General features: G+C 37.4%; 1 protein-coding gene across 1 annotated transcript in view; it reads left to right on the plus strand.

The window, feature by feature from the left end:
• The window catches only part of LOC149707892 (uncharacterized), a 30,721-nt gene extending 9,767 nt beyond the window's left edge, over window positions 1-20,954 (plus strand). The window contains exons 4-13 of the mRNA XM_089864158.1: window positions 1,312-1,527; window positions 4,360-4,455; window positions 4,537-4,657; window positions 5,281-5,389; window positions 7,808-7,901; window positions 8,042-8,146; window positions 11,477-11,591; window positions 11,877-12,089; window positions 15,737-16,044; window positions 19,102-20,954. Coding sequence (XP_089720284.1) covers window positions 1,312-1,527; window positions 4,360-4,455; window positions 4,537-4,657; window positions 5,281-5,389; window positions 7,808-7,901; window positions 8,042-8,146; window positions 11,477-11,591; window positions 11,877-12,089; window positions 15,737-16,044; window positions 19,102-19,137 — 1,413 coding nt within the window. The 3' untranslated portion in view covers window positions 19,138-20,954. The remainder of the gene's footprint in view (window positions 1-1,311; window positions 1,528-4,359; window positions 4,456-4,536; window positions 4,658-5,280; window positions 5,390-7,807; window positions 7,902-8,041; window positions 8,147-11,476; window positions 11,592-11,876; window positions 12,090-15,736; window positions 16,045-19,101) is intronic.
• The last annotated feature ends 1,585 nt before the right edge of the window (window positions 20,955-22,539 follow it).

Genomic DNA, 22,539 nt, shown 5'->3' on the forward strand with positions numbered 1-22,539 from the left:
AGGTCGGGGAAAATCTCAGAAAAAGGTCGGGGAAAATCTCAGAAAAAGGTCAGGGAAAACCTGAAAAAGTCAGGGAATTTGGTTCTGAAAATTCCATGGCAACCCTGTAAAGATAAAAACGCAATTAAACGCGGTGGGCTAAGCTTTTTTTTTTATAATAAAACCGGGGTTTTTCAAACCCTGGTTAGTGTTAACACGCCATCTATGAGAGAGATAGTTATTAATTGATGAGAAGTGTTAGGTCTCAATATATCTTGATAAAAGCGGCAGTGGTCTTATAAAGACTGTGCATGACAATTTTATCTTTCTAATTGAGTGGGTCAGAAGATTGCTCGTGCACATGGAAAGTGGCTGAAATGGTATATTAAGCGTTAATAATGAAAAATTCAGCTAAGCATATTCGAGGGGTCCGTCATTGCCAAAAAATCCCGTACGCTCGGGGAAAAATCCAAAAACAAATCCAAAATTCCAGTGAAAATACAAAAAGGATTTTGTATTTTTTGAAAAATCCGAAGATCTTTCAAAGTTTCAAAATATGTAAAATTATGTAAAAAATCCAAAAATCCACCGAAAATCCAAAAATACCGAAAAAATTTTAGAAATCCAAAATAAAATGTTAAATCCGGGAGTGTGTTCGTATTTTTTTAGAAATTCAAAATTTTGTGAAAATCCCCAAAAAAATCCAAAAGGACGACGATACAAATTACAGTTAAAAATACAATATCCTAAAAAAATACGAAATCCCAAAACAAATAACGATATTCCTAAAACAAATTACGAAATCCCGAAAAAATACAAAATCCCGAAAAAAAAATACAAAATCCCGAAAAAAAAATACAAAATCCCGAAAAAAAATACAAAATCCCGAAAAAAAATACAAAATCCCGAAAAAAAGTACAAAATCCCGAAAAAAAGTACAAAATCCCGAAAAAAAAATACAAAATCCCGAAAAAAAAAATACAAAATCCCGAAAAAAAAAATACAAAATCCCGAAAAAAAAATACAAAATCCCGAAAAAAAAAATACAAAATCCCGAAAAAAAAATACAAAATCCCGAAAAAAAAATACAAAATCCTGAAAAAAATAGGAAATTCCACGAAAAATTCAAAAACACACCGGTTTTTTTTGAAAATCCTACTGGATTTTGGATTTTTATAAAAAAATCAACAAATCCATTAAAAAAAATACGTAAAAATCCATTAAAATCCCGTACGTTTTTTTTTTTCGATTGACGGACCCCTCGAGCATATTTGATTATTGTTTTTTTCCGAAATTGGTGTATTTGTTTATGTTTGTTTACTTTTTCTTCAGATTACAATTATCCCAGCAGCTGTAAAAGAATTAACTCACCTTGTTGAATTGTATCTGTACGGGAACAAGCTCTCGACCTTGCCAACTGAAATTGGTTGCCTAGTCAACTTAGAAACACTAGCGTTAAGCGAGAATTCTCTCACAAGTTTACCAGATTCCTTGGCTAACCTGAAGCAACTCAGAGTCCTCGATCTGAGGCATAATAAATTGAACGATGTAAGTTTGCTTATTATTGTTAAATTTGTAATTAATTTTTGATGGTGTCGTTAGTTGTATGCTGTGATAAAATGTTTATTTTAAAGGGAGGGTGAAGAGGAAAATCATGTTATTTCTTTTATCGATTCTTCTACTATTTATAAGACCAGACTGCGTAGTCAAACATTCAGGAAATACTTAATTCCGAATGATTTTAAAATTCAAATTAGGTTCAGATTTTAGGGATAATTTGAAATAAGCCCCTCCGACCAATCACGTAACGCCTTGCCTTTTTGTGGCACGTTCTGTCACATCGCGCGCAATTTTTATCAAAGCTCGCGATAAATTTCATTTGACATGATGTAACGTGCCACGAGAATTTTGTTAACAAAAAGGCAGTGCGTTTCAAATTATCCTTAAAATCTGAACCAATAGGCCTTTCCGAAAAAAATTCGTAGCCCGGGGCAATCTTGTTTAAAAGGTCCGCGCACGCGCAAATCAAGCGGATAAACGTTACTGATATTACAGCAAGCGCCATCTAGTGCTTGATTATTGGGATACAGTTAGGCTTAACGGCTTTTTTTAACTGTTATAAATAGGTAATATTTACACTATATTTTACAAAATTAAGTATAAATAATAACTAACAAGAACTGGAAACTCGAAAGTACAAAAATACGACTATGGCATTAAATCTTAGACAGAACGCGGCCTTTATAAGTACTTTGGTTTGATTGGCTGCTGCTGCTAGAACTGAATTGACTCGAATGAATTACTGTCGGACCTTTTACCCACGATTCCTTTGGTTTTTTTTTTCGGAAAGGCCTATTTTGAATTTTAAAATCATTCGGAGCTGGTATTTCCTGAATGTTTCACTACGCCGTCTGGTCTTATAATTTGCAGAAGAATCGATAAAAAATCACTTGAATTTCTACTTCACCCTCCCTTTAACTGCTCTTATATTTAGGCTTAGATATTCTCTATTTGTGTAGGATAAAGGAAAAGTTTAGGTAACGTAACATTATACCTTAAAAGAACGGCCTTTTTCTAAATATAAATGGAAAAATATTGGTTTAGTCCCTTACCTGTGAGAATTCAACCAATACTGTTTGGAGCAAGTGGTTCGATTTAGCAGACGCCACTAGACCAATGGCGGATGGCGCAGTAGTCCTCGTTTTTAAGACTAATTAAATTATGCTAATTTTAACATTTTTCCTTGTATATTAAGAAATTAAGCCTTTCTTTCAAGGTGTAATGTTATGTTACCTGAACTTTATCTTTAAATATCAACCGGGCGTTTCAAAAACGGTGGCAGGACATTTTTGATTGGCGAAATGTTCCGTGACATTTTACCATCCAGACCATCGTTTAAAAGTTGTAATAGTGTTTTACCAAAAACGGATTTACGTTGAACGTAGCAAATTCATTACCCATCCTCGCATACTTTATTGAGAAACTTGGTCTGCTTATATTTTGACTCCACTCACAAATTCTGTATATAGCACATTGCCGCCTCTATTGTATAAGGCCCGAGCGGGTGATATTCCCCCTCCTCAAAATCTGACATTTTAATTCGCCGCTTTCTGTCGCGAGAGGCGCTCGTTTTGGCAAAATGTGACGTCATAATTTTTTAAATTTTAAACCTCAGGCTTTTCGCGCCGCTTCGATGGCAGGGCAGGGGAGGGTAGGGTTATAGTCTGGAGCTTGTTGGGTCTGGGGACGTTAGCGCAAGGAGTGTGCTAAGTCGGTTCGTTACCATTCCTCAATTCATTAATGTTCTAGAGAGTTACGTGGATATTTTATTGCCTTATTTCTGTCATCCATTACAGTACAATTAGCCTTATTCCTTATCAGCGCCACCTACCCATAGCGGCGACTTTGAGAACTACTGTAAGCGGCAAGCCAATCAGATATCGCTAAAATCTGGTGACGTCACTGACTGGCACTCTTCGGGTCTTACCAAAAATGACGTCACCAGATTTTAGCGACATCTGATTGGCTTGCCGCTTACAGTAGTTCTCAAAGTCACCGCTATGGGTAGATGGCGCTGATCAGGAATAAGGCTAATTGTGACAATATAAAATTTCCAAAGATATTGTTAGAAAAGGTTTTAAGACCTCTTTTAAATAATTACGCTGAAGATATAACTGACAAGTACGGGGCTTTTAAGAAACTAAATTCAAAACCGTTATGTAGAAAAATAATCAAAGTTTAAAATTGTTACTCTTATAAAACAAAATAAAATCTTTTAAAGCTCCTCTGTTTATATTGTTTATATTTAGTTTTCCAATTCCTAGAGAAGATATGCCAAATAACTTGGGTAATTCGTCATTTTTGCAAAGGAACCATAACAAGACTGAATTTACGCGCCATTTAATTTTTGAAATTCTTTCAAAACGAGCTCCGTCTATCGGAGAAGTGAGGTTCCCCCCCCCCCCCCCCCGCGAATGTTCCCTACCTCGGGAGCCGCCCGCTCCGGCCTTATACAATAGAGGCGGCAATGTATAGCAACTTCGAAAAAAAAAATTTAGCCACAAAAGTAGAGATAAGAATGACATTTTCGATCTCTAGAAGTCGCTATATACAGAATTTGTGGATGGAGTCAAAATATAAGCAGACGGAGTTTCTCAATAAAGTATGCGAGGACGGTACCAAAGGCTAAAGCTATGATCTAACGTTCTTAGTACATAAATCCGTTTTTGGTTTTACTTATGACCCCTTAATCATATTAGCATTGTCTGACTTAATTTAAGGGGTCATCCATAAAATACGCCATTCATATAGCAACCAGGGGTAATTATGGTACTTATGGTGGTAACTATAACTGTAGGCATACTCCTTTTTATTTACTAGATTCCTGATGTGGTTTATCGGCTCTCCTCACTAAAAACTTTGTATCTGAGGTTCAATAGAATTAGAGTCGTTGGAGAAGGAATAGCTAATTTAACGGTAACATTCGTCACCCGGGGCTGGGGCTGGTGGTTAATTTATGAAAATTTTAATTTATTCTGCCCCGCCCCCTTTTCCCAGAACTTAAATATGCTTAGCCTCCGAGAAAATAAAATTCGGGAGCTGCCAGCTGGAATTGGTCAGCTAACCCAATTAGGAACCTTTGACGCATCTAATAATCATCTGAAACATTTACCACCTGGTGAGAGTACTTAACAACCATGGATAAAGAATGCATGCGCGTGAGGAAATTTGTTTTCACTCTACAGGATAGGCAACTCCCTATCTGGAACGACAGCTTATTCTGTATATACTCTGTTACAACATCGGTTGGCAGCACGCGCAAAGCTAGGACTCTATGTAACGTAGCTTTGTACGTGCTGACAACAGACAAAAAAAACTTGAGGATCTTCAGGATTTAAAATATCCGCGAATTTTTTAGCTCGAGTGCATGCACGGCCCTCTAGGCCTTAGTTTATTAAAATACGTTTGAAATTGCCTACAGCCTACTACACTTATTTGAAACTAAGGCCTAGAGGTCCGTGCATGCACTCGAGCTAAAAAAAACTCGCGGATATTTTAAATCCGGAAGATCCTGAAGTTTTTCGTCTCTTGTCAGCACGCACGAAGCTAAATTGCATAGAGACCTAGCTTTACGCGTGCTGACAACCGATGTTGTAACAGAGTATATACAGAATAAGCTGTCGTCCGAGATAGGGAGTTGCCTATCCTATAAAGTGAAAACAAATTTCCTCAGGCGCATGCATTCTTTATCCATTTTTTGTTTTGAAGAAATATGTTATACGTAAGTATTTCCTTTTGTAGAAATTGGCAACTGCATTCAACTGTCCACTTTGGATATTCAGCATAATGAACTAATTGACATACCTGAAACAATAGGAAATTTGACAGCTTTAACTCGAATTGGACTCAGGTATGATAAGTAACGAAACCAAAAGTGGATGAGAGGAAAAGTATAAAAATGGCCAAAAGTCGACTCGCGAGTCATCAGAGTTTCGCCGTAGTTGAGCGTTTTATTGGCGTAGCTATACTGGGCCTGTTCACTCCCTTAAAATAGGTCTTGTGTTAATTCGCGGTTGCGCGGTTACCGTCGTCTGCTATTGCGTATGCTAGAACTTCCCCGATTTGTGTTTGTAGTCAGAACAGAGTCGCTGGTAATGTTTTAAAAGGTATTTGAAGGTATAATATGGATTTAAGTAAGGTTATCGAAGCAATAGAAGAGCGCATAAAACTAGATACGTTTAAAACAAATCTCGGTAATTTAGCTATAGCGCGGGCAGCTTGCGTCGTGATTCGCGTGATTGAGTGGGCTATGGTTAAACCAAGGAGCATAAATGTCGGAACTACTTTCAGTCGCGAGTTTGCAAGTCCATCAGTCACTAGTAAACTGAATAGTTATTGGCGAAACTTTGATGTCCGCGTTTTTTAACACAGGCCATTGTCATACTTTTCCTCTCATCCACATTTGGTCACGCTCATCATCTATATGTATAATTACGGATATGTATTACGGATTTCCATGTATTTCCTTCCACAAGACTCTTCGTTGAGGAGTAGCTTTAGGATAGGCAACTCGCTATCTTCGATGACGGATTATTTTTATTATTCGATATGCATGCACTCTGTTATAGCTTTGGTAGTCGGCTCATGGACCAGAATCTTAATGGCGGATCCCATGTTAAAGTTTTATTGCTAAAGTGTCCCAAAATATTAAAGAAAAAAAAGCTAGCAGACGACAAGGTCTTGAAGAAAGAAGTTACAATGTAAACAAGTAAAATGGCCGCTTGGTCTCATTTCGCTAAGCCTTGGGAGTTGGGACTAATATTAATTTTTTTCCATCAATTTAAAAGTAGCTAGTTTAATAAAATTATTAAAAATGGAATAGATAAATATTGCGCGTTTGGCAATTGTGAAAGTGATACGAGGATATTAAAATGTGAAAACATAAGTTATGTACTCTTCCCAAAAGCGTCATGTATGTCTACGTTGTACCGCGGTGCACGTACCCTGCGAAATCCACCTTATTCCCTTTCGCCGGAAGTTAGGCTTAGCTCGGGATTCATGGGGGTGAGTAACGGGAAGAAATTGGTCTGTCGTCCGCTACAGTACATATTTTTGGCTTTTGTAGCAGACGACAGACTAATTTCTTCTCGTTACTCACCCCCATGAATCCCAAGCTAAGCCTAACTTCCGGCGAAAGGGAATAAGGTGGACTGGCGGGCAACTGCGCACAGACGTTGTAAGCAGAAAAAACCCTTCCAGTTTCTGGTCCTTCTGGATTGAAGGTTCATGGTCGGCTTTAGCAAAGCTAGGTCTCTATGTAATGTAGCTTTGTGCGTCCTGACAAGAGACAAACGAAATACTCATTTTCAGTTTTTGAAAATAAATCCTGAAACCAGGGTTCGTACAGAACCTGGAAAACCTGGATAAGTCAGGGATATGGAAAATAGTCAGAGATAAGTCAGGGATTTGAAACTTTTTCCTGAAAAGTCAGGGATATGTCAGGGATTTCGTTCGGTATATTAAGCTATGCTTCGAGCAATACTAAATATGGGCCAAATGTGATGAAGTTGGCTCTGGTAAACACGTTAAAATGGTCAGGGATATTTCCAAAATTTGGTCAGGGATAACCTGGAAAAGTCAGGGATTTTCAATGTAAAAATTTCGTACGAACCCTGGAAAGTGAGCAAATCTACATTTCATAGAGACCTGGCTCTGACAACCGAAGCTCGAACAGAGTATATATCGAATCAGCTGCCGTCGGTGCTTAAGAGTTGCCATTCCTTTAGCGTGAGAACAATTCCTCACACGAATTCTATACCCACACCCGAGGGGGCCGTCGCTATTGTTAACCTTTGACCTATAACTATACTGCCATCCTAGATGGCGCGACAATATTATGTTCCCTATTAGTTGACATCATCACCGTCATGTGATGTTTGCTTTTAGTATCGTTTTTACCCTCCTAAGGAAAGGAGTGTTCTCGTAGGTCAGAGTTAGACCCCATTCTTATTTTGTAACAATTAAATCCTTTATTAAATATCATTACTATGTCAAGAAACGAGTTTAGTCATTTCGCTGACATCCCTAATCTTTATTGAGCCTAACAGTCGCTCCTTCAAATCTCGTACGGCTCTGATGCGTAATGAGGGCCCCCTCGCTCACCACTCGGTGTTCTCCACAGAGCGATAGTTCCTTTTTCCCCACACCCTGTGGTTTTCACCCATTTTGGTGGCCGGCCGGTCGCTTTTGGGCCAGGTTGGGAATCCCTAATACGTAGTGGAATCAAGCAGTTTTGGTCTTTATTTTGAATACGCTGTTTTTATTAAAGATATAACCAGCTAGCATCATTGCCAAAGAGTTTAAGTAAATGTTGCAATATTGTGGAATTCAATGTAGAAAGCAACGCAATCTCACAGCTACCTGTAAGTGAAACAAATTTAAATTTCTTTAATTTTCTAAATTACTTCACACCCGTGTATAATAATAGTTATGTTTGACCTTTTTAAATTTAAATCTGGTCTTCCCGTTGTTCAATGCCGATCGTTCTCATGGTTATTTTTAGGAGGGAATGCTGTCATGTCTCAGCAAAGTAGCTACCTTGGTTTTATCTCGAAATGCCTTCACTTCATATCCTATCGGTGGACCTTCACAGTTCTGCAATGTTTATGTAAGTGTGCTTTTATGCAAAAACTCGTGCACTTGATATGTTTTACAAATTTTGAAAGGTTCAGTAGTTTATGTGTTAAGTCGGATGCTTAATTTTTCATAAACAAAGAGTGCAATTTTTTAAATACCTTAAACCAATCCCGATAGAGTTATCACAGAAGCCTTAGTGACCCCATGCTATCTTGCGTTGAACTAAAGCCGCGCGGTATCAAACATGGCCGCCCACAGACAAAGCTAAGCCCTGGACGTTTTACTTAGGCACTAATGCTAATGTCACAACTAGAGATGGGCCGATACCATATCGGTATCGGTACCGATATTTGGCTTTAACTGATATATCGGTATCGGTTAAAAATGAACCGATATTTCTACCCGATATTTTTTGAAGAAAATAAATACTTATGTTGAGAGTAGATGGCGCCATAAGACCTAAACTCTGAGACAGCACAGTTTTTCATCTATTTTTGGATAACGTAACTAGTGTCTAAAATGGGGTTTTCGTATGAAAAGCCAGTTTTATAGTTTCAAGTACCGAAATTGGATAGAGATGGGCCGATACCGATACCATATCGGTATCGGTTTGATATCGGTTTAATCGAAGGATCGGGTAAAATATCGGTATCGGTACGTATCGGTTTCCCAAGTATCGGATCATATCGGTATTGGTTTAAACTGGTATCGGCCCATCTCTAGTCACAACCAATGAGATAGAATATATGTATTAAACCTAGAGTCACAACGTGGGATCTCGAGATCGATGTTTCGCGATAGACTTTTTGTCGAGTATGAATCTTTATCAAATTCGGGTAGCGCCACCTATTAATCGCTCGAAGAACTTTTCAATTACCGTCTGCTGCTACAATCTGCGTAACAACTTCTGTCAAGATAGTTTTTTAAACGTGTTAAATATAACACGCGAGTTAAATAATAAAAACCCTAGTCCTTTTTAATCTAATTAATAGATGAAATAAAAATCATAACGATGTTTCTGATTGCAAATAAGCGAGTGAAAGTTGTAATTAGTTCCGCTAGAGGCTCATAGATGGCGCTGTCATGTTTGGATAAACGTGCTTGATAAAAACAATGTGTTTCGCGGTAAGCCGATTTGAATTGTAACTCTATCTCATTGGTCACAACTGATATAGCTCTATGAAAGGATCTTTTGGCAATGGAAAGTGTTCAATGTCTGCTGAAAACTTACATATGATCGCGGTCGTTAATTGGTTATAGGTTGCCAATACATACATACAAAAGACTTGTTTTTAAGGCGGAGAAATTAAATTTCTTGGAAAACCTAAGCCTTGGTCCAACGGTGCCATTAAATTTTAAACTTCCTTCAGACCAAGGCTTAAAGGGGCTAACCGGCGCTGTTGGGGTGAAGTCCGCCCTTAGTTCAGGGGGAAAACACCCAGCTCTTTGGCCATAAGAAATGGCGCCACCGTCGCGGTGGGCGGGGAAGCAATATGCTAACCAACAGTTTGACCCCCCTTTCACCCCAACAGCTCCGGCCAGCCTCTTTAGCAAGTGAAACTTAATATAAAATTGTTAATGATTTTCATCTTGTTTTTTCAATTCAATCGATTATAAAACAGTTGTCTACCCATTTCATTCACCCTTTAAAAAAGTTTAAAGCAAAGCGCGGGTCACGTAGTTCTCCTACAAGTTGACTTTCCTTACGAACACCAGTTTGACTCAGCGAAGATTCAAGGCGTTTGTGGGCGGAATTTATAAGTGCACTTATAGTACCCGCCCACTAGTCTTCGCCAAGCTAAATCTGGAGTTCAGCGGGGAAGATACCTTGTAGGGGAGCCGCTGGACCCGCGCTCTACTTTAAAATCTTGTAATAAATAATCTTTATCAAGTGCTTGCATGTGAGTATAGCAGTGGTGTGCGAGTCTCGTTTCGAGCCAAGTCCGAGTATCAAAAACATTTCTTAACGAGTATCGAGTATTTAGATTAGGTCAAATTTTACTTATTTTGTATTAATCGAGTAAATTTCTAGAAAATAACTAGGGCTGTGCGAGCCTTGAATTTTTGGTTTCGAGTCGAGTCTCGAGTATTGAAATTTTCCCTTATCGAGTATCGAGCCGAGTCTCGAGTACTCGAATCGAGTATCGAGTAGTTGGAAAAACTGTTTCGAGTATTTATCGAGTAATTGGGAATTAATTTTCTAGTATTTTCACATTTTCTGTTAATTTATTGCTCTCATAATAGACATTTAGTGTAATTTTGATCATCAACAACTACTTCCATCAATTCCCAGACGGTATTAGTCTTTTTCACTTTAAATTTTACTAACTTAATTCCTCATTAATATCTTCTTCGGAATCATCTCATTCCTCACCGAAGTCACTTGAAGCCATTGTTATACTTCGCGCAAAGTTCCAAACGAAAATTTCTAACCTTAACTTAAAAAATAAATAAATAAAAAAAGTAATAGTAGTAAACGCGCCTTTACTCGATCGAGTACTCGAGTCTTATCGAGTACTCGCACAGCACTAAAAATAACACTTTATTACGTAATATCTAACAAGTTTAGAAGATTGCTGATTGGTTAGTGAACAATTAAAACTTAAACGGGTTATTTTAAAAGTAAATGGTCACTTTTATAGGAAATTCACTTTATAGAGCTATCTCGGTTGTAACGTCAGTGCCTAGGTTAAACGTCACAGGCTTAGATGCGGCAGTGAGCGGTCATGTTTGGTACCGCTTTGGTTCTATGGGCAAATAGCATGGCTGACGTCACATAAGGCTTCTGATAGCGTTTTCCTTTGTGGTCGCCCGAGATCGCTCCATATTTTCGTGATACGTCAGCGCTCTAGCTCGGAGGACCGAATGTAGTTCCTCCCAATGAAAGATAAAAGTTTTTTGAGAGCGGTTTTGTGACGTCATCAGTCGCTCCATTTTGCTCGTTCCGACTCTACGCTCCGTCTCTAGAGTCGGAGCGGTTGGGATCAATCCGGGAGCAAACCGGGAGGGAGCGACTGGGTAAGACGCGCCTCCGTCTCGGAGCAGCTCGTTTTTTTTCAAATGAAAGACGATTATTTTTTCGGAGCGCTTCGGGAGTGCTCGGATCACCTCAAAGAAAAACGCTATAAGATAGCTCTATTCATTATCAAGGGGTTTTTTATTTTCGTCTGCTAAAGTTATAAGCCTCGGATTCGAGTATTTAAGAAGCTGAAAAGCTACTCGAAACTTTCTCGAGTATTTCAATATATTGTTATCGAGTCGAGTACTCGAACTTATCGAGTACTCGCACACCACTGGAGTATAGATGATTGGTTTTTAATTGCTATTTTGCTCTACACTTTTTGAAATTTCTGTTTTTCAGACGCTAAACATGGAGCATAACCAAATTAATAAAATTCCATTTGGAATTTTTTCTCGTGCCAAATGCCTGACGAAACTCATAATGAAAGATAACCAGTTGACATCGTTACCTTTAGGTAAATCATTAAAGGTAAGCTCGGCTCCGTTGATGACCCTTATAGATGGCTTTTCTGCTACACAGTGGCTAAGCTTGCTAAAGGCTAGTTAAGCCAAAGGCAGGGACCAATGGGAACTGGTGCATTAGGTCTGATTGGTTCCTGCCTTTGGCAAGGTAAAATTCGTGGGCAGAAGGTTAGCCAGAATGCTAGGGGTGATCATGGAGCCGCGCTTTCCTTTAACTTGAAGGCGTAATCTATGTACTGGGGATAATTGACATTGCGAACCTACTTTCTAATTACCAGACATTGGCACATGGACGCACATGACAGAGTTAAATCTGGGAACTAATCAGCTGACAAAAATTCCTGAAGATATTCAGCATTTGCAGTCTTTAGAAGTTCTTATTTTAAGTAACAATCTGCTCAAGCGTCTGCCCACTACAATAGGAAATCTGCGAAAACTACGTACACTCGACCTAGAAGAGAACAAATTAGAAGGATTACCCAGTGAAATAGGTAAAATAGATTTTCATGGTAAACCAAACTTACACCAAGCGTGGGTCACGTGGTTCATACAAACCTGGAAAACCTGGAAAAATTAGGGAAATAAATTGTTGACAAAAAGCTCAGGGAAATTTCGAATTTTTAGTAAAATTCAGGGAAATTTCGAATTTTTAGTAAAATTCAGGGAAATTTCGAATTTTTAGTAAAATTAAGGGAAATTTCGAATTTTTAGTAAAATTCAGGGAAATCAGGGAAATTTCGAATTTTTAGTAAAATTCAGGGAAATCAGGGAGATTTCGAATTTTTAGTAAAATTCAGGGAAATCAGGGAAATTTCGAATTTTTAGTAAAATTCAGGGAAATCAGGGAAATTTTGAATTTTTAGTAAAATTCAGGGAAATCAGGGAAATTTCGAATTTTTAGTAAAATTCAGGGAAATCAGGGAAATTTCGAATTTGAAGTAAAATTCAGGGAAATTTCGAATTTTTAGTAAAATTCAGGGAAATCAGGGAAATTTCGAATTTGAAGTAAAATTCAGGGAAATCAGGGAAATTTGGAATTTTTAGTAAAATTCAGGGAAATCAGGGAAATTTGGAATTTTTAGCAAAATTCAGGGAAATCAGGGAAATTTGGAATTTTTAGCAAAATTCAGGGAAATCAGGGAAATTTGGAATTTTTAGCAAAATTCAGGGAAATCAGGGAAATTTCGGATTGTTAGTAAAATTCAGGGAAATCAGGGAAATTTGCGTCAAACAGGGGCCGAGTAATTAAGCAAAATGTTCGTGAACATACCCTCCATAGGATTAACATTACGCTACACTTTGGAGGCTCATAACTCTGGTTATATTAGAGATACGGGGATGTCCCTTGACTATGTAATAGTCCTATTTGCGCCCCCCCCCCCCTTCGTTAACATTTGCTCCATAGGATACTCCATTTACGGGAAAAACCTGGATAATTCAGGGAAATTGTTTTCCAAAAGCTGTATGAACCCTGTCTTACTCTAGTTTTGGCTTGGCCAAGGTATTTGTGGGCGGGGTTTATAAGTGGACTTATAAATCCCACCCACTAGCCTTCGCCAAATCAAAACTGGAGTTCATTAGGAAAGCCAACGTGTTTGGGGAACCACGTGACCCGCCCTTTGTTTTAAAAGAATATGGATATTCGGTAATTTTTTTTTTTTTTTTTTTCAATGCACAATTTTTGTTGTTATTGTTCTTGCCTTAATTGTGCAAACCATCGCAGAACCCTTCAGTATATATGGTTTTTGCACAGAAGTGGCAAATCCACAGTGCAGTAGACACAGGGTTCGTACACGACCTGGAAAACCTGGAAAAGTCAGGGAAATTGAAAATGGACCTAAAAAGTCAGGGAAATGTCAGGGAAAAATATATTGGAGGGAAATTTAAAGTATAATGGTGATCAGAAACATTTTTGTCTGAGATTTGAGCAAAGCCCCAAATTCGCGGAGTTCGCTTCGCTCGCTCAGGTTATTTATGATTTACTTTAAATTAAATTTAAACGATTTAATTGGCTAATTTTTATAAAAATAACTCGTGCAAAAATTATTTGAGTGAATATAGATTGGTTTTCATATATGTTCGCTATGTACGTTATTGCAAATGGTCAGAGAAATTTGTTCAAGTTAGTCAGGGAAAACCTGGGAAAGTCAGGGAATTTCATTCCAAAAATTTTGTACGAACCCTGAGACAGTTTCTGTAAGCTTATTATGAACTGAATATGAAAGATATGTTTTTATCAGGGGTGTGCGAGTACCCGATGACGGGTATACCCGAAACGCTCTGGCTTAGTACCTGAATCGGTACCCGAGTAGCAATTTGTAAGGTTTGAAAATTCCCAGCAGCTCTGGTAAAATCCCCAATTCTCTGTTTTCACTAGTTATCGTAAACTATAATTATTGACATAAGTTTATCATGCCTCTTAAGTACACAAATATGGGTTACAACTAGGCATCTTAGGCAGGCTACTGTGACGTCAGAACTCGTATAGAGCTATTTCAGTGGGGGAAAATTTCGTCTGCTACGAAAATTGGGCCTGCCTTTGAGTGTAGGGCGGCCATTTTATGAGGGTTTTATCTATGGGAAAATAGCATTGGTGACGTAGCCATTACCCCCTCTGAAATAGAATTGACATAAGTTTATCATGCCTCTAAGTACACAAATACGGGTTACAACTGGGCATCTTCTGCAGGCTACTGTGACGTCAGAACTCGTATAGCGCTAAGATCCGAAGAGAGAAACTTTGAAATTTCTGTTACGGTGCAGCCACCAAGCGGTCGAGACGATTACTAAATGGGTCACGTGATAAAAAATCATCCAATGGGATAAAGGAGGTTTTTACGTTTCGTATAGACAGGCAATGGGGGGGGAACGAATTTTACTTGAGCAACCCCAAAATCCCTCTCTCTCTCGTGAGATAGAGGCGGTTTCAGTCCTGAAACATTCTAAAAGGGATAAAAGAAACGCTAGGCTAGGCGGTACAATTTTGTATTGAAGTTGAGGTGATAAATGATACGGCGAGAGAGTATAGGGTTTCATAAAAGGGAGCCAGACAAACACTATTGCCATAGGAGTAGCAGCCATTTCTCTACTTAAGAGGCATGATAAACTTATGTTATTGATTAAAGGATTAGTGCCAATCTCCTGATTCTTTTGAGATTCTGAGATCTTATTTGGCATTAAGTCTTGGGCGTCATTAAACCTTGAGCCAAAAAATTACCGTATGTAATTATCACGCGAGGATAATGTAACAAAAATCCAAACGGCTAGCTATTTTTTCTAAAAATAGAAGGGAAAAATTATGATCTCATATTTAAAAGTAATTACCATTTATTAGCCCCCCCCCCCCAACCCGCATGGGATTGGTTCAATGAATGCCATTGGGGTAAGGGTTTCTGGCTAGCAGTCGTCTCTAAACATGGCGAGACAGTAGTCAGAGTTTCCACGGATGTGTATTGTAGAAGGAGTAGAGACTAGGCCTCTAGGGCCTAGACATAACCATACTAGTGCTCCGCGCACAATTTTCGCGCATACCGAGCCTATGTAAACAATCTCTGACGTCATGTGTTTTAAAGAAGGCGTCGTTTTCTTCTTTCCCGGCCTAATTCTTTGAATATTTTAACATTATAGTTAATATAAATAGAAAAAATAGTAAAAATAAAAATTTAAATAATTAAGATTTGCAAACGCTTGAGAAACTCCCCGTCACTCGGACTCGATATACAAAAGACCAAGGCTTAATCAAGGATTATTTAAAATAGACATTTTAATTTAAATAATCCTTGGCTTAACCCTTCTCAACGTCCGTAGCTCGCGGCCATCTTTCTTGTTTAAATGGGCTGGGCTCGCCTAGGTTTGGAGGGAGGGAGGGTCATATTTCATACCCCCCTTTGTATGGACAAATAAGGTCTAGCTTTTTTTAGTAGAGGGGAAGCTACGAGTCTCTACTCCTTCTACAATACACATCCGTGCCTCCAATGAAATAAATGCACATTCAAAGACCAAAATGATGTATCATCCGCTAAGCAAAGGGATCAAATATTTTTTTAATATGATTCGATAATCACATGCTAGACTGCGTTCAACCTGATGTTGTAGAATATTTTCCTAATGCATTCTCTCTCTCTTTTTTTTTGTACAGGTTTTTTGAAGTCATTAACGCGATTAATTGTGCAGAGCAACCAGTTAACCAGCTTACCTAGAGCCATTGGTCACCTGTCCAACTTAACCTTCCTGAGTTCGGGAGAAAACAATTTGAATTACATACCCGAAGAAATAGGAACGCTGGAAAAGCTAGAGTCACTCTACATAAACGATAATCCTAACCTTCACAGTCTGCCATTTGAGCTTGCTTTGTGCACAAATCTGCAAATAATGAGTATTGAAAACTGTCCATTGTCTCAAATACCCCAGGATATTGTCAATGGAGGACCATCTCTTGTCATTCAAGTCAGTTTCACTTTTTACGTCTACATTTTTATTATTACCATAAGTTCATAAGATATGTTCCATAAGTTTGTCACTGGTTACAAACTGGAGCTTGTCACGAAGTGGGGGAGGTAGGTCATAGATTCTTGTAAAGCGACGCACGCCTGGCGAGGCACTGTCAAAGGCTTAGTACAGGATAAATAGGATGATGGATTGTAAAACCGCGCGTAGTGAATTCTCGCTTGTCGTTCTCGAATTAGCTCGAGCTGTAAGTCTCTAGCACTACGGAGTATAGGAAGTGTTATACTAATGGAACCAGAAGGGAATAAGAGAGAAGGGACACACTTTATATCTCCATAATGCTTTACACTCGTAACAACAGTCTTACTAACATCAAATCAAGTACCCTTCACTGATTGGCTATCTAACTTCTGTCTTAGCTGTGACGTCACATAAGAAGGTTGACGTATAAAAAGTAGTTTTGTTTACAACTTTACATTGAAGGAGATAAAATGTTGATAAACGAAATCAAGCTGTGCAATTAATTTAGATACACGGGAATTGAGAACATACCAAAATCAGATAATTTGAAGTTAATAAATAGATGGAAACTAATTATTCTGAATTAATATTAAAAAATACAAATTATTTTCAATAAAATACATACTTGAGGTTATAATTACACAAGAACGAAACATCGACAACCCTAAGCCTTTGGAGAGTGAAAATCTAGCAGACTAATAGGCCGCCTGATACCGCGGACTCGGAGAACTTAAAGAACTATATTTGCAGTAAATTGGTTAAAAGCTGTGTACTTGCGCAAAGTTTTCGCGGTTTTCTTGAGGTTGGTCGGACTCTCGTTACCATAGCAGGCTCTAATGTCTCCCTTCTCTCTTATTCCCTTCTGATGGAACATATCTTATAAACTTATGCTATGTATATGGTAATTGACACTTATTAGGAGTGAGTACAGCATTCCGTTTTTGCATTTAAAGCAGGGCTCTCCTACATTGGTGCCCCAAGTACGCTATTTAGTCTACTGACCCTTTTTTACCTTGAGTCCTTGACAAAGGGAAGAACCAATCTGAACTCATGTGTAAGGGCTGAGCTAAAACAAGCCTTAGTAAGCTTATCCTTCTGGGCAGCTGGAAAGAAAGGGCGCCAACGGAATAGTGCTTTTAATGTGGAGGGAAATGAGAAACCGAAGTGCCATATTTTTTTTTTTTTTTTTTTGAAATTGTGAATGGGGGATCATTAAATCTCAAGAGCATAATATGTGATTAAAGGCCTTTTCAGACGATACAACATTTGACCCAACTACACAAAAATTGGTCATTGATAAATTTCTAATTTTGGTGATTCAACTTGTCCAATTTCTATTCACAAGACCCACCTAGATTACTCAACTCAAATGAGTCAAAAACTTGTATCGTCTAAAAGGTCTTTACATAAATTGCCGACTTAATAACTCGGATGAGTTTTTAAAGGGGCTGGCCGGAGCTCTTGGGGTGAAGGGGGGGGGGTCAAACTGTTGGTTAGCATATTGCTTACCCGCCCACCGCGACAGTGGCGCCATTCCTTATGTCCAAAGAGCTGGATGTTTTCCCCCTGAACTAAGGGCGGTCTCCCCCCAACAGCGCCGGTGAGCCCCTTTAACTTGCCGCGATATATCTATGTAGCCATGGATTAACTAACGCTAGGGATTGTTCACTACCTGTGTTTCCCATGTATTGCTATTGCCAACTACATGTTCCGAATTATTCCTTGATTCCCCTCTTCATTCCCCCAATTTATTGGACCAAAACGGATGCAGATATAGCGCCATCTCTAGACAAAATAAATAGAAAAGATGGCGGCGCCCAATTTAGGCCGTATTTGAATTTTGACGTCATAGAACACGTGATATTTTGTCCAATTTTCTTATAACTTCCTGTTAGGGATAGTTCGTTCCCCCCAAAAGATAAGGCATGCATGTTCCAAACGCCCCCTAGCAGCAGCTACTATACCTAACAGGAAGTTATAAGTAAATTGGACAAAATATCACGTGTTCTATGACGTCAAAATTCAAATACGGCCTAAATTGGGCGCCGCCATCTTTTCTATTTATTTTGTCTAGAGATGGCGCTATATCTGCATCCGTTTTGGTCCAATAAATTGGGGGAATGAAGAGGGGATTCAAGGAATGATTCGGAACATGTAGTTGGCAATAGCAATACATGGGAAACACAGGTAGTGTACAATCCCTAGCGTTAGTTAATCCATGTTTTAAGCGATCATAGCCTTGTAAATATTTTGGAGGAGAAAATTATGCAACGAAAACCTACAGTAAGACTACACTAAAGGGAAGGCTTTCAGGGCTCATATAATTTAATACCGGTGAGACGGATGACAGGCAGAAATGTAAACTTAATGGTAGATTATCAATTTATGTTATTAGGGATTACAAACCTAACTTAAAGTGTTAGTGACATAATTTTCGTCATGCACAAACTTAAAATGCGAAAAAAAATGCTTGAAAAATCTAGTTTATTATGATATGTTTACTTTTTTATTTGGTTTCTTAACAATTTATAAAATTGCAATCAAAGTATTGTGTTTGGAAAAGGCCTAGTTAAAATTTTGTTTCGTTTGATGACGTAGTAAGGAGAAATTTTGTCTCTAGATGTCGCTCACGTGACGCCTGTTAGTGTCACCTCGTTAAGCCTATTTTATTCAGATTCGCGCGGCATTAGTAGACGTCGGGAGTCTCGCGCGCTCGCTCTTGGTCATTTCCGTGAGATGCCGTAAGTGACGTATCAAGGAGAGAAAAACCCGCCAAAAATCTTTTCCGCAAATTTGCTTTTGCGCCCCCCCCCCAATTTTCAAGTTTTCGAAGAGTTTTTTCTGTGTTTTCCCTCATATTAATCAAACATATTTTTGCATTCAGAAGAGTTTAAACTTTCAAAAAAGTAATGTTTTCTTTAGATTTGAAATAATTTTTAAACAACGTCGGTATTCCTTTAATTTTATGGATTTTAATATTTATTGTTAATTCGAGATATTGTAATTTTACTAATACGAAATCAATTTTGTTTGCAGTACTTGAAAATGAAGGGTCCTTATCGATCAATGTGATGAAATTAGTGGATAATCAAGTACAAAGGCTCCAATGGAAACTGAAAGACAAATTTTTGACGATTGGGTAGTAAAAAGAAAAATTATTTCTCAGTGAGAACATAATTATACTTTGAACAATGCATAATTTATTTTGTGAAACGCCAAAAACTGAAAAACGTTTTGGGAATAAAAAAAAAAAATAAGTTTGAATGTTTCAAGCAAACCGTTTTCCATAATTTTTTTACCATATTAACTATATAAAAAAAAATAAAAAATAAATTAAAGCTCTCCCAGTTTTTTTTTGTGGGTGTGTGCAGTTTTTAATTTTTACGTGAGTGTTTTTTCTGTATGCATGCTGGTGTGTAAATAGATGATGTATTAGACTTCAGATTAAAAATAATTAAAAAAGTAAAACCTAATTAAAACTGAATGTAAAATAAAATTGACAAAAGTTGTTAAAATTTATAGTTATCAAAATAATAATAATAATAATGATAAATCAGACCATCAATTATTTCATCAATGTTTACAAGATAAATTGATTTAATTATTATTATATAGAAATAAATGTTAAATTTCATAATAATGTAATAAATAATTTATGAGTCATACAGAAACTTTTTCATTTGATTGCTGCTGTTTAACAAAAATGATTTTGACTGGCCATTTATAAAAAGTCTGAAAGGATTTTTTTTTTAAGTTTTACCTGACTGTTGGAAAATGTTTTATAAGTGTATATTTAAAGGGATGTACAATGCGTTATATAGGGGCGTGTCAAGAACTGTTTTGTAGTAGTGATGGGGCAATGTCACGTGACTGTAAGCGTTGAACAACTTGGCGGATGGATTTAATGGAAATGCGAATCTCCATTCCCAATGCACCTTACCAAAAACGGATTTATGTAAGAAGAACGTTGAACGTAGCAAATTCACTACCCATCCTCGCATACTTTATTGAGAAACTTCGTCTGCTTATATTTTGACTCCACCCACAAATTCTGTATATAGCAATTTCGAAAAAAAATTTAACCACGAAAATAGAGATAAGAATGACATTTTCGATCTCTAGAAGTCGCTATATACAGAATGGGTGGGTGGAGTCAAAATATAAGCAGACGAAGTTCCTCAATAAAGTATGCGAGGATGGTACTAGAGGCTAAAGCTACGATCCGACGTTCTTAGTACATAAATCCGTTTTTGACCCTACGAAACTCACGCATGCCTATTAGGGCTCTGTTTGATTTAAAGATAAACATTGTACTCCCCTTTAAATTAGAAAAAAAATCCATAGTAAAATTGCGTGTGTTATTTACACGCGTTTACAAAACTTCGTAATTTGTTTGCAATTGCAACAAAAAAAAAACGAAATTGAAAACTCTCCCATAATGATGGCGATTTATTGAATTATATTTACAGTTAATTAAAGGCTGTTACATTAAATGAAAATTTTGCCTTGATGGCACAACATAAAAATAAAAAGCAAGGATTTATGGCGTCAAATCTTTGTTTTTTATAAAAATACTAATGAATACTTTATGGCATAACTTTGTAAATACGTTAACGAGAAGAAAATCCCGTATTGGGAAACAAAAAATAAGGGTGTTATGAGAAACTTTTGCTTGGTTTTTTAGTAAATCCTTTTTAAGAAAAGAAAATAATTTCTCATAAATGAAACCCAATTTTGCAGGAGTTAAAAACTACCAGTTATTAAATTAAACAACATGAAGAAAAAAATAATAATACAATATAAAGGTTATCATTGTGCGTACTGTAGTGCTGTTATACTAAAACAAAGATTAAAAAACAAGTGTCTTCCTGCGATGATTGACAGTACAACCTGTTTTTCGGTTTTATTTAATGTCAGTCTTTCATAAAATATTTTTAGTAATGATTATGGTTTTATTAAAGCTTAAGGGAACATTTTAGGCATATGGCTTTTATATGATGCTTGAAGCCTGAATCTTTTTACGGGGGTGGGGGGTCATAAGAACATTCGACTTTATGTTGAATTTTAGGAGCATCAGAACTGACTTGTTTTGAAATCCTCTACATTATGCCTACCAGTTGGAAGCAATTTCAACAGCCTCGGTCCACTCTTTAAAGGGAGGGTGAAGTAGAAGATAAATCAAGTGATTTTTTATCGATTTTTCTACTAATTATAAGACCAGTCTGCATAGTGAAACATTCAGGAAATACTTCCGAATGATTTTAAAATTCAAATTAGGTTCAGATTTTATGGATAATTTTAAAGAAGGTCCTCCGACCAATCGCGTAACGCCTTGCCTTTTTATTAACAAAATTCTCGTGACACGTACGTTCCATGTCTCGCACCACGATTGTCACGTCGCGTGCAAATTTTATCAAATCTCGCGATAAATTTCATTCAACACGGAACGTGCCACGAGAATTTTGTTAATAAAAAGGCAGGGCGTTACGCGATTGGCCGGAGGACCTTCTTTAAAATTATCCTCGAAATCTGAACCTAATTTGAATTTTAAAATCATTCGGAAGTATTTCCTGAATGTTTGACTCTGGTCTTATATTAAGTAGAAGAATCGAAAAAAAATCACTTGATTTTCTACTTCACCCTCCCTTTAAGACGCCTCCAAACCCGCTATGAGTTAGATTGCGAAGCACGTTTAAAGAGAGGGTGAAAAAGAAAATAAAGTGATTTTTATCGATTATTCTACTAATTAATAATTATATGACCAATCTACGTAGTGAAACATACAGGAAATACCTCCGAATGATTTTAAAATTCAAATTCGTTTGAGATTTCATGATAATTTTAAATAAGTACCTCCAACCAATCACATAACCCCCTGCCTTTGAAAATTCTCGTGACATGCTCCATGTCTCGCACCACGATTGTCACATCGCGCGAAAGTTATCAAATCTCGCGATAAATTTCATTCAACACGGAGCGTGCACAAGGATTTAGTTAATGTAAAGGCAGGGCGTTACGCGATTGGTCGGAGCTACTATTTAAAATTGTCTATGAAATTTCAAACTTATTGTAATTTAAAAATAATTCGGTGTCATTTCTTGGATGCATCACTATTTAGTAGAAGAATCAATAGAAAAATCACTTGATTTTCCATTTCACTCTCCCTTTAAGAGAACGGGACTTTAGAGACGAGCGGGTCTAGGGTATTTTTGATTTACACCTTTTAAAGGGCCTTTCAATGATATCAATCGCATATACGGTTTTATTACCGTTGTAATTGAAAACAAGTTGGGAAACCAAAATATTACCTCTCCAAGTCAAGAGGACTACTTACATTTCCCAACATTGGTGAGCGGAAGTTAAAATTTTTGAACTATCAAAGCAGTATTCACAGCTTAGCGAATAAACATTAAAGTAAAGATGGTAAAAAGAGTGGAATAGAAGGTTTGGCTGGAGCGTTCTCGCTTTGAAAGT

This window comes from Phalangium opilio, unplaced genomic scaffold (genome assembly GCF_054372755.1).
Source record: "Phalangium opilio isolate 3A_F unplaced genomic scaffold, DU_Popi_V2 ptg000013l_1, whole genome shotgun sequence".
Classification (NCBI taxonomy): domain Eukaryota; kingdom Metazoa; phylum Arthropoda; class Arachnida; order Opiliones; family Phalangiidae; genus Phalangium; species Phalangium opilio.